We start from the raw sequence: 18,374 nt of genomic DNA, 5'->3' as shown, positions 1-18,374 counted from the left end.
TTAAGAGAATATTCCTTTGACAAGGTAAAACATGACAGAACACTACCGAAATATTCCAACTCTTGCATTTCACGAAAAAAATCCAAAATGAACTTTGAAAAATCAAGAAAATGTAACTGTGACATGGTAAACCACGACAAAACACTACTGAAATAATCCAACTCTTGCATTTCAATGAAAGAAATTCAAAATGAACTTTGAAAAATTCAGAAGAATGTAACTGTGACAAGGTAAAGCACAACAAAACACAACCGAAATATTCCAACTCTTTCATTTCAACTAAAGAAATCCAAAATTAACTTTGAAAAATTATTAAGATTTAGCAGTGAAATGGAATAGAACGACAAAACACTGGTTAAAGAATTCAAATGTTTCATGTCAATGGTAGAAATTCAATATAAGCTATTAGAAATTAAGAGAATTTATCTTTTGCAATGTCAATATTATAAAAACAAGACTGAAATAATAAAACTATGGAATTTACACTATAGACAATCAAAATGAAATTTGAAAAATCGAAGGAGTGCGACTTTGACAAGGTAAGGCACAAAAAATCACAAGTGAAATATTTCAAATCTTACATCTCATTGAAAGAAATTCAAAATGAACTTTGAAAGAATCAAGAGAATGTAACTGTGACAAGTTAAACCACTACAAAAAGCTTTTTAAATATTTCAGATCATGCATTTCAGTGAATTAAATCTAGAATGAACCTTTAAAAATCAAAAGAATCTAACAGTGAAAAGGCAAAGCACAACAAAACACTATTAAAATAAACAAACTCCTGTACTTCAATTAAATAAACCCAAAAAGAACTTCGAAAAATCAAAAGAATGTAACTGTGACAAGGTAAAGCACAACAAAACACTACTGAAATATTCCAACTCTTGCATTTCAACTAAAGAAATTCAAAATGAACTTTGAAAAATCAAGAGAATTTAACTGTGACAAGGTAAACCATGACAAAACACTACTGAAATAATCCAACTCTTGCATTTCAACGAAAGAAATTCAAAATGAACTTTGAAAAATCAAAAGAATGTAACTGTGACAAGATAAAGCACAACAAAACACTACTGAAATATTCCAACTCTTGCATTTCAACGAAAAAAATCCAAAATGAACATCGAAAAATTAAAGGAATGTAAATGTGACAATGTAAACCATAACAAAACTCTATTTAAATATTTCAAATCTTACATTTTTATGAAAGAACTCCAATATGAACATTTAAAAATAGAGTGAATGTAACCGGTTCAAGGTAAAGCACGACAAAAAACTACTGGAATATTCCATCTATTGCAGTTCAACGACAGAAATCAGAAATGAACTTTGAAAAACCAAGAGAATCTAACTGTGACATGGTAAACCACGACAAAACACTACTGAAAACCACGACAAAACACTACTGAAATATTCTAACTCTTGCATTTCAATGAAAGAAATCCAAAATGAACTTCTAAAAATCGAGAGAATTTATCTGTGACATGGTAAACCACGACAAAACACTACTGAAATATTCCAACTCTTGCATTTCAATGAAAGAAATCCAAAATGAACTTTGAAAACTCAAGAAAATGTAACTGTGTCAAGGTAAAGCATAACAAAACACATTTCAACGAATGAAATCCATAATGAACTTTGAAAATCAAGAGAATGTAACTGTGACATGGTAAACCATGACAAAACAATACTGAAATATTCCAACTCTTGCATTTCAATGAAAGAAATTCAAAATGAACTTTGAAAAATTAAGGGAATGTAACTGTGACACGGTAAACCCCGACCAAACACTACTGAAATAATCCAACACATGCATTACATCGAAAGAAATTCAAACTGAACTTTGAAAAATTAAGAGAATGTAACTGTGACAAGGTAAACCACGACAAAACAATACTTAAATATTCCAACTCTATCATTTCAACGAAAGAAATCCAAAATGAACTTTGAAAAATTAAGAGAATGTAACTGTGACAAGGTAAACCGCAACAAGACACTACTGAAATATTCCAACTCTAGCATTTCTAGGAAAGAACTACAAAATTAACTTTGAAAAATTAAGAGAATATAACTGTGACTAGGTAAACCACGACAAAACACTACTGAAATATTCCAACTCTTGCATTTCAATGAAAGAAATTCAAAATGAACTTTGAAAACTCAAGAAAATGTAACTGTGTCAAGGTAAAGCATAACAAAACACATTTCAACGAATGAAATCCATAATGAACTTTGAAAATCAAGAGAATGTAACTGTGACATGGTAAACCATGACAAAACAATACTGAAATATTCCAACTCTTGCATTTCAATGAAAGAAATTCAAAATGAACTTTGAAAAATTAAGAGGATGTAACTGTGACAAGGTAAACCCCAACAATACACTACTGAAATAGTCCAACTCTTGCATTTCAACGAAAGAAATCCAAACTGAACTTTGAAAAATAAAGATAATGTAACTGTGACACGTTAAAACACGACAAGACACTACTTAAATAGTCCGACCCAAGCATATCAACGATAGAAATTTATACTTAACTTCGAAAAATTTCGAGAATGTAACTGTGACAATGTAAACCAGAGAAAAAAACTACTTAAATGTTCCAAATCTTAAATTTTAACGACAGAAATTAAAAATAAACTTTGAAAAATTAAGAGAATGTAAATGTGACAAGGTAAACCACAACAAGACACTACTGAAATAATCCAACTCTTGCGTTTCGACGAAAGAAATTCAAAATAAACTTTGAAAAAATCAAGAGAATGTAACTGTGACAAGGTAAACCACGACAAAACACTACTGAAAAATACAAACTCCAGCATTTCAACGAAAGAAATACAAAATGAACTTGGAAAAATCAAGAGAATGTAACTGTGACAAGGTAAACTACAACAAAACACTACTGAAATATTCCAACTCTTGCATTTCAATGAAAGAAAATGAAAACTAACTTTGAAAAATCAAGAAATTGTAACTGTGAAAACGTAAACCAAGACAAAACACAACTGAAATAATCCAACTCTTGCATTTCAAAGAAGGAAATTAAGAAAGAAAATAGACAAATCAAGAGACAGTAACCCTGATAAGGTAAAAAAAATCAAACACTACTTAAATATTTAATATGATTCATTTCAAAGAAGGGAAATCAAAAATACCTTTGAAAAACCAAGAGAATGTAACTGTGAAAAGGTAAGGAAGGACAGAACACAACTGAAATAATCCAACTCTTGAACTTTAATGACAGAAATTCAAAATGAACTTTGAAAAATTAAGAGAATGTAACTGTGCAAAGGTAAACCACGACAAAACACTACTGAAATATTCCAACTCTTGCATTTCAACGAAAGAAATTCATCTCTTCATCTCTAAGATCAAAACATTTGCCCGGAGTCAATTCTCCTGGATGAACACCAACAAATCAATCAACCTTGACATCAGTTGTTGTGATTTTAAAAAGTTACGCTTTTTTTTCATCAAATCGTGTTTAACAAAAAAAAACAAAGGAATTATTTACTGACCTTCAGTTGTTGTGATTTTAAAAGTTCCGCTTTTGTTTTCTAAAATCATCTTCTAAAATGACTCAAACTGTTTTGCACAAATAAATCCCTAAAATGCCTAAAAGGGTTTCGCCCAAATAATCCCTAAACTACCTAAAACGGTTTTGCCCAAATAATCTCTAAACCTAATTTCAGAGTGTTACTTTTGTTTTGACATCCCTGCGTTGTCGCATTTGAAATTCTTAGGAAACTTTTTCCCGCGTTAATCTCTTCATATCTAAGATCAAAGCACTCGCCCGGAGTCAATTCTCCTGAATGAACACCAACAAATCAATCAACCTTGACATCATCTGTCAGACATTAATAAATTTCGCTCGGAAACAATTCTCCTGGACGAACACCAAAGACATTAATAAACTTCGCCCGGAAACAGTTCTCCTGGAAGAACACCAAAGACATTAATAAACTTCGCCCAGAAACAATTCTCCTGGGCGAACTCCGATTTCTCGAAAACGTGTTCTCCCTGGGGATTCCATGCCCATATATGGTGCCCCGTTGGACTGACAGCACAGGTGTTGTCCCTAGGGACTCTATGCCCATATATGGTGTACTGTCACGAGTACTAGGGTCCCTTCTACCTACAAGGTTGGTATGGGGAGGTCCAGTTAAGTTTTAAAAGTAAAAACTTAAAAAAACACCTGAAATAGAGTAATGTGAACGGTTGCTGTAGCTGTGGAAAGCTAAGAATATGACTTCCAAAAGTGCCAAAGTGTCCTTATACCCAGGATTAAACATTAAAATCATGAAATAATAAAAAATAATTAATATAAGGAGTTTAAAAGTAAAACTTTGAAAAAATAGACAATATGTAAAAAATAAGGTTAAAGACTAATAAACGAAAAATGAACAGTACTTGCAGTCCAGAATGTCTTAAATGGAGTGATGGGGGAAATCCCCTGAAGTATCCCAAAGAACTAGAAAAGTCGGGGTTATGACTTCCAATAGCGGAAAAGTGTCCATTTACCAAGGATGAGTTATGGAACTCTTGAAACGGTATAAAAATATAAGCCGAAAGATCTATTTGAAATAGAGTTGAAGAGAATGAGAAGCCCAACAAACCTCGTGAAATAGACTGGAAGGGGAAAGGATACCGCATGACTAGAAAAGCCAGGTTTATAACTTTCAAAAATGCCCAAGTGTCCGTGTATCCTACGATAAAACATAAAATACTTGAAAAAGGATAAACAAAATGTAAGCCAAAAGTTTTAATTCAAGTAGAATTGAAGAGGATGAGTGGCCCAAAACACTCCATGAAATAAAGGGGGGGGGGATTCTGCATGACAAGAAAAGTCAGGGTTATGACTTTTAAAAGTGTCAAAGTGTCAGTATACCAAGGATGAAACATAAAAGGCTTGAAAAAGGATAAATAAAAAGAATTAAAAAGGTGAAATTAAAAGAATGTTAAAAGTTGGAACTACAAAATGTAAGCTAAAAGGCCTAATTTGAAGAAAGTCAAAGAGGAAAGTTGGTCCAAAAACCCATGAAATTGACTGGGGAGAAGGATAATGCAGGATCGGAACAGTCAGGTTTATAGCTTCCAAAAATGCTAAAGTGTCCGTACACCCAAGATTTAAAATCCTGGAAAAACTCTGGAAAATGAAAAAAAAAAAAAAGCTAAAATTAAATCATAAAATACTAAAAGTAGAATTTACAAAATTAAAAGCAAAAGGCCTAATTCTATGAAATACGAAGAGGGCTCATGGCATATAAGCCCCCAAAATGGAGTATGTCAGTGTGCCCCCTATATCTCAATGAAGTGTGTCAGTATGTTCCATATCTTTCTATACTATACTCCCATATAAAATCCTTCTATGTTGTAATGGAATGCCGCCGTTTTTGCCATTGCTCTAATGCAATTTGTTATAAGCCCTCCTATGCTGTAATGGAATGCCGCCTTGCTTCCAAGAACTCTTTGATTCCAAAGTTTATCTTCAAATGAAGTATACCCGCAGTCCACCCCGCTTAGCTTTGTTCTTTGCGGGATATGTTTACAAGTTTGAATAAACAATATCTCATAGGGGAATTAATGTCTTAGAATACTATGGAAAACTTAGAAGCAGGGTAAAATGGAATCTGGCGTGATTAATGCTCTTAGCAAAATGGTCTGGATGTAAAATTTCTGTCAGTATAGCGACTTCAAAAAAAGATTGCAGCTTCTAAGTGGGATTTGGGGTCCGGAAAAAGGCTTTGCACCTGCTATGTAGCGATTTGGAGTGTCAAGTACCATTCCAAAAGGGATTCCAGCTTCTAGATAGGATTAGCGACAGGAACTGCCTACCAAAAAAGAGAGTGGAGGCTGCGTAGCGATTTGAGATACGAAGCTACTTAATGGATCCTACTGTCTATTAAGTAGTAAAAATAAGTAAATAGTTTGAGTAAGACAATATAATAATAAGTGATCCTTTTTATAATACACAACTTTCAGTGGTTGCAGAACCACATTCCTACACTTCTCCAACCCCTAAGTGGCAATGGGTTGGGGTAAGAATATAGTGATATAATAAGAATGTTGCAGCAAACCATGAGACTGGATGAACTCCTTCGCTTTTGAATCAAAATACTTGACAAGTTTAAAAAATATGTGCATTATATTTTAAAAAATAGTGAGCTATCAGAAAGATAATCATATAGAACGGACAAACCAATGAATTGAAAAAAAAGAGGGAATTGAACGCTTGACATTCTGACTTAAAGCATAATTCTCTGCTAATTGAACCACGGCTCTTTCAATATTTCTCAATTTATTGGTGTTTGTAGAACCATAATTGAGTATCTTACTAAGGAAACTTGGAGGGGGAATATAAAGGAGGTGTTCTCGTAAATATCCAGTCAAGAGTTTTGGACCATAATTACTAAAATGATACCGTTTCATACTTCCAAACTTTTCCATTCAATAAGTGGCTTCAAAATTGTAGTTTTTAGTGCCATATCGCACTTACAGATGGTAGAATTGATAAAAAAAAGCACGTAGATAGGAGCACTAACTTTCAAATGAGCCATTAAACATCACTCTAAAAAGTTCTTGCAGCCCAGTAGCCCCAGCTTTTCCACTTGAGTCATGGCCTCCAAATTGCCGTTTTTAGTGCCATTTGGAACTTGCATATGGTTGAGTGTATAGCAAGAACGTAGATATGTAGTTTTATATGAGCTATTAAACATCTGTCTACGGTGTTCTGTTAGCCTGCTAGCCCAAACCCCTGAGAAATGGTGCAAAATGTGCCATTTTTAGTGCTATATCAGTAGATTATGTCGTCTGGATTACAGGGGTCCACTATACCTTTTCATAGAAAGTAAGTATCCCCTTGCTTGTCAAGATCATTCCCTAAGGCAATCTCGAAGATCAATAAACTCTTGCACAATCGATTTCTCTGGTTTTGAGAGTTAGTTGTGCAAAGATATAACCCTAAGGCTCTCTTGAGGATCCGCAAACTCTTGCATGATCACTTTCACTGGCATTGAATGTTACAGTGTTGCGCAGTTATTTATACCTAACGCACCCTTGAGGATTTTAGAACTAACAGGCCGATGCTAATAAACTGTTCTTAGAAATATATTGACAAAACCACTCACATATCACCTTATGAATTAATAATTAAATGAAATGAGTAGCATCCTATTAATATGTTCGACCACGCCAATAAGCACTACTCTTTTCTTCCTTAGTGGCTTAAGATGAGAAAGAAGGTTTAACGGTGATTCCCCCAATTTCAAGGCTTTAACGTTTATACGACCATTTAACAAAATCCCCCCCCCCCTTCCACCGAAATGTTTGTTTGACTCGTAAAAACATAACAAAAATGGATATAAACAAATTTTGTATTCGTTTTTTGAGGTTTTTTGTGTATATTTGTGTATTTTTTGGATTTTGTATGTATATTTCATTATAAATGGGCTTGGTGACGGCGAGAGGAGAATAAATCTTATCTTAGCTATCGTATATTTAATTTAATTATTCTAATCAAATGGCCCTTGTGTTTCAAGGGTCATTCTTAAAGAATTGGAACAAAAAGTTAAACTTTTGCGTTAAGAGCTTTGTGTTGAGGAAGGGGCAATCCCCTTCATATAAGAAACAGTCTCTGCCATTGACATAACTGAAGTCATTGATTGTGATATTTTTACTATTGTCATAGATGGTGACGTGTTTTTCTTTCCCAACGATATCATCAACCAATTTTTCGCCTCTAGGCAGTTTCCATTGAATTTATGAATTATTTGTGTGGTGTAGGAATCAAACGTGAGACCTGATATTTTCTACGGTAAAAGAACGATCCGCTAGTCAGCTGAACCAACAAGTCAATGATATTCTTATATTCTTAGATATACATCCTAAGCAATAGGTTTTATGCACTTGGTATACCATTGAATTGTTTATGTTTGTATATCATATATGACCATTAGTTTGAAAACACCACCCCTACTAGCCATTCTTGAACTTTTGAATTCAACCCATGGAACATTTTTGAACCTGAACCTTCAAGGGCCGGTAAAGAGAAATATCAAAACCAAAAATCACATAAATACTGCCTTTAGGTGGTTTACGAGCTTAGCCCTTGAGACGAATCTTAATTATTTTTTATTCTGATAATTTTTTTGAACTTAGAAAATTTTTAAACTTTTTTTTATGTCTTTAAATGACATTACACATACATATAATAAAAGACATTCACAAGTGATATTTTCAGAATACGAAATGAAAATAATAAACATGTTAGTCGATGTTTTTTTTTTAGAAAATCATGTTTGTAGTGACTTTTTTATACTTTTTCTGAACTTTTTAGAACTTTTCTGAACTTTTTTTGAACTTTTATACTGTTTAGAATTTTTTGAACTTCAAATTTTCTTTGAACTTGGAATTTACTTTTTTTTAACCTAGATTTCTTTTCTTTTTTCCTAACTTGGAACTATTTTTTTAAAGCTTAACATTTTTTATGCGGCCGCCCCATGGTACTCTGTGGCTTGTCATCGATCGTAGCTGGTTTATTATATGTTTTTGACCAATATTTATTGCGCACTGGAAGGATAAATTCTTACATAATATTTAAAAAGCGTAAAGAAGAAATTCATCAAGAAAAAGTGTATACATGATAGATTTATCGTAGCATTGAATGCTGACAAGGCAAATATTTGAACTATGAAACAAGCACTAGTGGTGCGTAGAATGCATTGCGGGGAGGAGTCATAAAACTCTCAGTATCTTTTGCATGCAAATAAAGAGTAGAATTTGTTATGCAACTTAGCTATAACCCGTACTCGAAGCTCATTGATGTTCCAAATGCCTTAGGGCTATATCATTGCGCAACAAACATTCATGACCAGAGAAATCGATTGTGGAAGAGCTCATTGTTCCTCGAGTTCGGATAAATCATTGCGTAACTAGCACTCAAGGCTAGAGAAATCAATTATGTAAGATTTTATTGATCCTCGAGACAGCCTTAGTGTTATAACATTGCGGAACTAGCACTCACGGCCAAAGCCATCGATTGTGCAAGAGTTCATTGATCCCCAAGAGTCTCTTAGGGATAAACCATTGCGCAACTATTTCTCAAGGTCAGAGAAATTTACTGTGTAAGAATTTATTGATCCTCCAGAGAGCCTTAATGTTATACCATTGCGCAACTAACTTCTCATATCTACGTGATTTTTATAAATTCCGCTATCTGAAAGTGCCTTATGAGTAGATTGTGTCTTCTGGGTTACAGAGGCCCTCTACACCTTCTTATAGAAATCACTTAGCCCCTCGATTGTAAATGTCATTCCCTAAGGCACTCTTGAGGATCAATGAACTCTTGCACATTGGATTTCTCTGACCTTGAGTGTTAGTTGCGCAATGGTATAACACTAAGGCTCTCTTGAGGATCAATAAATTCTTACACAATAAATTTCTCTGACCTTGAGTAATAGTTGCTCAATGGTTTAACCCTAAGAGACTCTTGAGGATCAATGAACTCTTGCACAATCGATGGCTTTGGCCTCGAGTGTTAGTTGCGCAATGTTATAACACTAAGGCTGTCTCGGGGATCAATAAAATCTTACATGATTGATTTCTCTAGCCTTGAGTGCTAGTTGCACAATGATTTACCCGAAAGGCACTCTCGAGGAACAATGAGCTCTTCCACAATTGATTTCTCTGGCCATGAATGTTTTTTGCGCAATGATATAGCCCTAAGGCATTTGGAACATCAATGAGCTTCGAGTACGGGTTATAGCTAAGTTGCGGAATAAATTCTACTCTTTATTTGCATGCAATAGATACTGAGAGTTTTATGACTCCTCCTCGCAATGCATTCTACGGGTTTTAGAACAATCAAGTCGATGCTAATAAATTGTTCTTAGAAATACATTGACAAAAACTCTCACATATCACCTTATGAACAGACACTTAAATGAAATGAGTAGTATCCTATTAATACGTCCGACAACGCCCATAAGCAATACTCTTTTCTTCCTTAATGGCTTCAGATCACGAAGAAAGTTTAACGGCGATTTCGCAATGCTGCCAACTACCTAAAGTCATTGCATAGTCATTACTATTTTTATAGATGGTGACAAGTTTTTCTTTTCGAACAATTTCATTGACCAATTTTTTTAAGCCTCTAAGCAGTTTCCATTGAATTTATGATTTATATGTCTGGTGTAGGAGTCAAATGTGAGACCCAAGATTTCCTACGGCGAAAGAACGATACGCTAGTCAGCTGAACCAGGAAGTCAGTGATATTCTTATGTTCTCATAAATAAATTCTAAGCAATAGGCTTCATGCACTCGCTATGCAATTGAATTGTATGTGTTTTTATATCATATATAATCATTAGTTTAAAAAACACCACTCCCTACTAGCCATTCTTGAACCTTCGAATTCAACTCAAGGGATATTTTTGAACTTGGACCTTCAGGAGATGGTAAAGAGAAATTTCAAAACTAAAAAAACGCATAAAAACTGCCTTCCGGTGGTTAACGAGCTTAGTTCTTGACGGGAATCATAATTATTTCTGATTCTGAACATTTTTTATTAACTTACAGAATTTGTGAACTTTTTTCATGTCTTAAAATGACATTACATATAGCCTACATATAAAAAAAGAAATTCACAAGTTATATTTTCAAAATACAAAATGAAAAAGATACAGGTATGGTAATCGGGATTTTTCTTTTAGAAAAATAATATTTTTAGTGACATTTTTTTAATGTTTTTCAATGTTTGAAATTCTTACCGCGTTTGGATAAGTAATTAAATTTATCTCTACGATGTTTTGGTAGCCCGCTAGTCCTGAAAAAAAAAGAAAAAAACGGGAGAAAGATAAGTTCTACCCATGCAAAATTATCCTTGTTGTCAAAGATGCAGGACTCTAATTTCCGTATAGACGTAATCGACCATGTTGATTTTAATGGCAAACTTTTCATTTTGATCTGGCGTTATATTGGAGGGGTTTCGGTTTTTTCGAAATCACCGTAAATTTCTTTTTCAAATAAACTTTTACATTTAGGACGAACCGAAATTATAGTTACCATTCCTGAATCAGTTTCGAATGGCATTTTTTTTCACTAGGAAGTTTTTTTCAAAACGCGTTCTTAAACTTTTGGTTACTATGGACTGTAGTTTTCTCTTTACTAGGCTGCAGCTACTGCTAAAACCAAGATTGTTGCACCTTTGTGGACGCAATGCTGAATTGAGTACTATTCCCTCCCTCAACTCCCTCTTTTACATTCAAGATCAATTTCGTAAGAAGAGGTCTCGAGAATGACAATCAATTTCGGAAAAATACACCCCACCAGATGTTTGTTAGGAGGGAGAGGAGGGTCAGAAATACCTGAGACCGATTATAGGCTCAACATTTTCACGGTTTTCAAGGTCAATTTTTTAACAAATCTTGTTCATAGGGATATTCCCAATTAACGCAGAAGGAGCAGGGCTAATACCCTCTCCCGGGAAGCAGGAATACATTAAACAAAGAACACTAGATTATTAATAGAAAAATGAGAGTTATTCACTTTTATGTATGGTTGCAACATTGGGGATGCTTAAGATGCCTCTCGTCTCCACTTTTGTGCCGCTTGAGATGTGAGTGTTTTCTTACGTGCATCTTGTTTGCAATAGGAAAGGTGCTAACCCCCCCCCCTATTTCAATATTACAGGGGTATTTCAAAAATATTCCTGTGAGTCAATGACCTACAGAAATATCCACTGGTCCTCCTCAGGCATGGCCTAAGTGCAATTACACACTGTACACAATTTATTAAGCTTCAAATGAATAAACTCAATTAATTGAAGCTCTAAAATAAATATTGATATCAACCGTTGATTTTGTATTAACTACGTTCATCTTTAGGAACGAAAGCGTCACCGTATGGCATTACTGTATCTAAAACTAACGAGCTCAATATACAGTTCTTGGTGAATTTTAAATTGAATGACCAACTCATAGTTTTCACTTGAAGGCTTTTAGGAACCAATTGGGCTAAAAATGTTATTATGCACCAAAAAATGGCTGGAACCACCACTTCGCCGTGGCAAAATATTGTTGCCACTTAAAAAGGTCGCAAGACTTTTAATTTTCTTTCTAAAGAGCCTTTTCCTGATGTTCCAAACCATCGGTTTGAAACCATCACCTCTGATAAAAAAAGGAACGAAGAAATAAGCAAGCACGAATTACTTGAATCTTGTTTGAAACAATCATCCTTCTCGTAAAAAATACGACGTTTCACATTTTTGTAGACAGAACTTCATCCATTTAATCTGTCACCCTTTTGGGGGTGCTTTCCCCCTTTTTCGAAAACGAGGCAAATTTTTCAGGCTCCTAACTGTTATGGATAAATTTAAAATTAATCACTCACCATAAAAAAAACTATTCTTTTAATACTTATATTGTTGTAAAACTTCCTTAGTTAAGAGTTTTAATTACTAATAGCACTGGGCACTTCTTACTTACAGTTCGCAACCACAAACTATTAAATATATAAGAAATATACATAAAACCAAGTATTTGAATTTATACTTCATTAAAAACAAAGTAACTGGTAGCACTTGCCTCCCTCCTCTTGGGACACTCAAATTCCTTTTATTAGGGTTTTGGTTACTATTGGGCCGAGTCACTAATTATTTACAGTTCGTTACCATGAACTGTTTGAAATAAGCCTGATCACGCCATTGCCGTTTTACCTCTGATACTAGGAAGCTCAGTATATAGTTTTACTATAATTTTAAATTAATCGGCTATCTCAGAATTTTCAACCGATAGCAACATGGATCTTTTTGGGTCAAAATTGTCGTTTGGTGCCACAATTTAATAACAGAAAATGTCACTTTGCTGTTGCACAATCTTTTGATTTGAATTTCAGTTCAAATCAGCCGTCTTCTGATTTTCTAGGACTATCGGTTCTATGCAATAGCCCCCCCCCCCAAAAAAAAACAAAACAAAAAAAAAAAAAAAAAAAAAACACGCATCCATAATCTTCCTTTTCGAAAAAAAGATAAATTCTACATTTTTATAGATGGGAGCTTGAAAATTCTACAAGAAGGTTCTCTGATGTGCTAAATTTAATGGTGTAGTTTTTATCAAGACAACTTGTCCTGTTCGGAGTATTTTCGCTCTTTTCTGAAAGTCTTGCAAATTTTCTCAGACTCCTAGCTTTTAATTGGTAGCTTTAAACTTGGTGAATTTTATAGTCTATAGTTTTAATCACAATAAAAATCTAATTGTTTGATATATGAATTGCTATGAAACGCTTTTTTAGAGTTTCGGTTACTATAAATTTGGGTCACTCCTTACTTACAGTTCTTTACTACAAATTGTTTTGATAACTTAATTTAAATGAAATATACATCGGGGTCAATTATGGGTTCTTCCCATAATTAACACTGACTGTATAACCTTTGCAAATGCTTATTTTACTAAATTTTTAATTTTGTTTTAATTGTCATTTCCCGTCTTTCTATTTTGGCTTTTACTTCTTCTCTTATACTCCGTTTGTTATTGTGTTCAAAACCATTACACAATACACAACTGGATTTACAGATAAATCCAGTTCACCTCAATTATGAAAGATTACATCCAATTGAATTACTAAGTTTGATGTTGAGGCATAACAAGTTCTCTTTTTAAGGAGTTTTATGTATGTTATTCCTTCTGTTTAAAGCTTGAGGCACCATTTTTCGTAAAATCAGGAAAATTCCATAGCCTAAAATATTTGGGAAAATAAATTGTACAATTAGGAAAAAATTAAAAAAAATACATTTTGATAAAGGCAGACAAGTAAAAACTGGGTTCAACGAACTTTTAAGAGCTAATTGTTCGCAGTCACATAAATTGCACACGTCAGTAGCTAATCTTTACAGTACGGGTTTTTGATTAAACTTGTAATTTCCTTTCGCCAGTAAAACAAGTTGGTTTCAATAGATCGTAATTTTCATGTTCTTCAGTTTTGTGTCCTTAACGCTTGTGTCAAATTTTTATTTCTTAAATTTAATATGCCTAGAAACGAGACAAAAATTATCAACATTTTTATGTTGCTCCTTACTTTCAGTTGAAAAGAATTTTTCGCTCACCTTTTTTTCCACTCACAAATAGGATAATGTTACATCTCTTCCCCCAGGTTGCTTTGACATGGGCTGCTTTCTTTCCGTGGTTTACACCAGCAGTTAATATCCAGCAAAGAAGTCGAACTTTCTTATAAAGATCATGGGATACAGTGTTGTCAGATTCTAGAAAAATAACTGCATGTGACAGACTAGTATGTTTATTTTTTCTCATAGTGCAACATAATATGCCGTAGTAAAGGAGGTTAAAGTACCCTAAATATTTAAAAAGGGCAAAAGCTTCTTTGAAGTTTTGCAATTACAAATAAGGTAAAATAAAAGAAAAACAATAAAAAATCTTAAAACGGCCACATCTATAAAACAGACATTTGTAGAAATGAGCCTATTTCAGTTCCAAGGTAAAGGACCTAAGCCCTTCCCAAAGGGCAATAGTGAATCGACCATGTTGTTCCTTTTGCAAATCATATGGCCCTACTGACCTGCAGGTTAGACAGGTACTTATGTATTAAACGTACTCTTTTATATAGTGTAAATCGAATGTCGAACTGGAGACGCGACAGTTACCGGGACAGATATGGGAGAGATACCCGATAATAAAACAGTTGTTAGAGTGGAATTGAGTGAAACGGGTGATCTAAAATGAATGTTAAAAATACATTCATCCTCTCAATTACTCGGACTATTTGTCTTGGAGTTTTTCTTTCTACAATTAGCCATGTAGCCATATCTTGATGCACACTACTGCAAAATATTTGATTTTCAAGTCAAAATCAATGGGTATGCTTTGGTATGCTTTGCCCACCACTCCCCCCTAATCTCCAAATATATGGCCCAAATTTGTTTCTGACCTTGAATCTTTGCAGAAACGATCAGTTAACATAATCGTTGGTAACAGAAGTGACGACTACAACAAACTCTTACAAGAACTGAACCTTGAATCCCTTAGCGACAGACAATTATCACTGATCATGTCCCTCAGCAAGTCACTGCTCTCTTCGCCCCATCACAGACTGATCCTCCCACCCGATGCTCCTGTTAACCAAAGAACCAGATCCCAGTTGAAGCTACAAACCCCCGGTCTGCAGGACCAACCGCTACAAAAACACGTTTGTCCCCTTTTTTGTAGAAGCATACAACAAGACTTAGTGTTATTTGTATTCACGTGTTAGTGTTCTTATAGTGTCATTTGTATTTTTTTTTCTTTTTTTTTCCATATTGTTGTAAAGACGACATAAATTAGCCATGGCTACGCTGTTCGTTCTTAATAAACCTATGTCTATGTCTATGTCTAACCTCACGACTTCAAGAACCTCAGAAAAAGCTTCTTTCAATCCTCCTAGGCTTTCGAAAAGATTTAAAGCGTTTGTGGGTTTCTGTGGAAGCTTCTACACATATGCATGAGCTTTCAAAGGTTGACTCTTCAGGTCTATAACATCAATGCCAGCCTTAATGAAGTATGTCGCGATCTCGAGAAGTAAATCTGTGTTCATAAAGTCTTTGGGTTTAGGGTTAAAGCATCGTGCGGCTTCTAGTACTGGCAGATGGACAGAAAAAAGCTCTTCAAACTCATTTACCACTCTATCCAAAACCTCGTAGAACTCTCTTCGCATTTTCTTTTCTGTTCTTGTGCTTCAGATTCAGTGCTGTGCTTTCCAAGTGTTGGTGTCATCAAACAGTCCCTGACTCTTCCGGATATCTTCTAAACGCGTTTTGATTTTGCTGTTATGGTTTAAGCAAGAGCTCTTGTTTCCGGCAGGTCAGCTCAGTTATTAATAGCCATCTCTTCAGACTTGCCGTATAGGACTAAAAAATACTCGACATCACGCAAAGTCTTCAGTTGGTTTTTCGTTGTGGTGATTAAAGTGCAGGCGTCTCAAATGATCAGATCTTTTCTTATAATTGTTTATGGTCGACAAATCGAGCCCTGCTCTCCGTCGACCAGTTTAGAAATTTATTTGTCATTTTTTTTTGTCAATAAGAGATCTTGTCCTGTCTTGGGGCCTTCATTGGTTCAGAAACAGTGTTAGTCGCTGCAAGAACCTGGTGGTGAATGACTTGCAAACTGAATAAAAAGGTTCTAGTTGATTCTTAAGATCAGTAGCTTCTGTCGCTTCCTCCCTGTCAGAAGATTCTTGAACAACTGAGAGAACAGCGAGTATACAGTCACATTTCACCAGAATTTTAGCCAGTGATCTATACCACTGAGATCAACGTGTCATAACTATCCTTTCAAGCTGTAGCACGGACACGTTGGCAGTTTTCTTGGCCTCGACAAACAACTGGTATAGAGTGTTGCTGTTAGAAACAATACCATAACTGTTTGCAAAACTGAAAGTACTGACGAAATTCTTCTTTTTTTCTTCATACAATCGCCAATAACAAGGTTAAGTCTATATGAATGACAGTGAGTGTACATCGCTTGTGGTGCTTTTTCCCGGAGACGGGCCTGTACTCTCGAAAAACGTCCGCTCATTACACTCGCCCTGTCATAGCACTGTCCGACACATTTTGACCAGTCAAGGCCGATAGCCTTTATTTCGTTGTAAACAAAGTCTGCAAAACTCTCACTCTTAGTGTCAATCTTGCGCATAGCAACCTACGTCTGTTTCCTTGATTTTCATATAATGAACTTAGCTCTATGATCGCAAGTTTTCCATTTTTGAGAGGTCTTTTGTTTCGCCAACAGGAACAGCAAAATAGTTTGCTTCTGACTTCTTTCGCGATAGAACTTTTAATTTTATTTCCTATGACCTAAATGTATTCGTTTGTGTACTCGTGTGACAAGTAATGGCCATAGGCCTTGCAAGACTTGTCCATCAGGTCTGGGTTGATTTCCGTTAAAAGACCTACCGTCTCAACAAAATTCCATCGATTGGCGCTGGACCCTCCATCATCATGGCCACGAAACGCAAGCCCTTGCCGTCCATGTAAGGCTGTAGTTTTTTAGCAGAGCCTTTACATACCGTTTGTTCTCTAATATTTCCTTTTCTTGTTCTTTGGAGAGGCATGAGGCGACATATTCGGATGTCTCTGTCTGAATAGCTTTAAATTTGGTCCAGGAAATGGTACATGCTTTGTGCCAGTCACTGCTTTCGTGCTCACTTACCAGCTCTAAAATATCTTTTCACTTTCTCAATCCTAGGTCGATGAATGCTATTGCGTCATATCTTATCATAATACCATAAGATATGTTTTTTGCACACCATATCATAAATTATGGGAGACAGAGTGTGACAGGCCGAATCCGACGAAAACATGCCAAAAAAGATATTTTTCAAATGGGCAACTTCGCTGCAAATCTTTGAGTGTCTTCAATTAGCTGTCTTCTAATGACCTGGTTTTTGGTTTTTCAGGAATAAATCGAAAGCAACAAAAAAATTTGAAAAGGAGGAATAAACTAAGGGCTTCAGAGTTGAAAATTCGGCCCCTCAAAAAATTGGACCCCTCAAAAATTCAGGGGGGCCATGGCCCCCTGTTCCCTCCTTCCCCCAAATGGTGCCACTGATCTATTTTAATCAATGTGAAATCTAAAAATTAAGCTTCCATGGTTAAGATAATGTTTGAGGTCACGAGGATAAGGAATTTTTTTGCAAATATTCATTTTAATGCTAATTCCTCACAGGAGATGCATCAGGGCTGTTCTTTTTGTTCATCATTGTACTAAGATCTTACATCTTTTAACAAAGAACGCTTAAGATCTCACTTCTTATTCTGTTCTTTTGCAAACGTCTTTCATCAATCTGCTCTGAATAGCGGTCTAAGACCAATGATGAGTAAATCATTGAAGTTCTCTCATCATTGTTGTATGTGGCAGAAACATGGCGTTCTTTGCACTTTTTGCTAACCTTAGTGAGCTGTCAGATCTTCAAACAATGACAAACTTAAGAACAGTAATCCGCGCAGAAAGATGTAAGATCTTAGAAGTAAGATCCTAGTGCTAAAGAACGGGGTCATTTTGTTAAAGAAGAGCGCACTCCCCATTGTTGAAATCAAGCCATAAAATTATTTTCATTGTGAATGATTGGAGAGCCCCTAGGTTTGTGTTCTGTTCAACTATTTGGTTTTCAATAAAGCGCAAATGACAAAATAGGCTTTAGACTTTAACCGTTAGGGAAAGGGACGGTAGCCAAAACCTTGTTTGTAGATTAAAGCTTAAATAGCATATTCAGTTTAAATTTTACTCGTTTTAATATTTCTTATTCATTCATTTTAGTACCTGTTGTATGTTTGTTTGCTTATTTGTTTATTTAATTTATGTTAGTTTTGGGATTCATTTATTCC

The 18,374-nt window shown here is 35.0% G+C and overlaps 1 protein-coding gene across 3 annotated transcripts in view; it reads right to left on the bottom strand.

The window, feature by feature from the left end:
- The window catches only part of LOC148941400 (glycoprotein-N-acetylgalactosamine 3-beta-galactosyltransferase 1-like), an 880,586-nt gene that overhangs the window by 702,550 nt on the left and 159,662 nt on the right, over nt 1-18,374 (bottom strand). For all 3 annotated transcript variants that reach the window (XM_089104532.1, XM_089104533.1, XM_089104529.1), the window contains one exon: nt 14,103-14,258. In XM_089104532.1, the coding sequence (XP_088960658.1) occupies nt 14,103-14,258 (156 nt within the window). The remainder of the gene's footprint in view (nt 1-14,102; nt 14,259-18,374) is intronic.

This window comes from Artemia sp. Qi Xiang Cuo, chromosome 18 (genome assembly GCF_049724085.1).
Source record: "Artemia sp. Qi Xiang Cuo chromosome 18, ASM4972408v1, whole genome shotgun sequence".
In the NCBI taxonomy this organism is placed as follows: Eukaryota; Metazoa; Arthropoda; class Branchiopoda; order Anostraca; family Artemiidae; genus Artemia; species Artemia sp. Qi Xiang Cuo.
The sequence above is the reverse complement of the archived record's forward strand: the minus strand, read 5'-3'. Positions and strand labels throughout refer to the sequence as shown.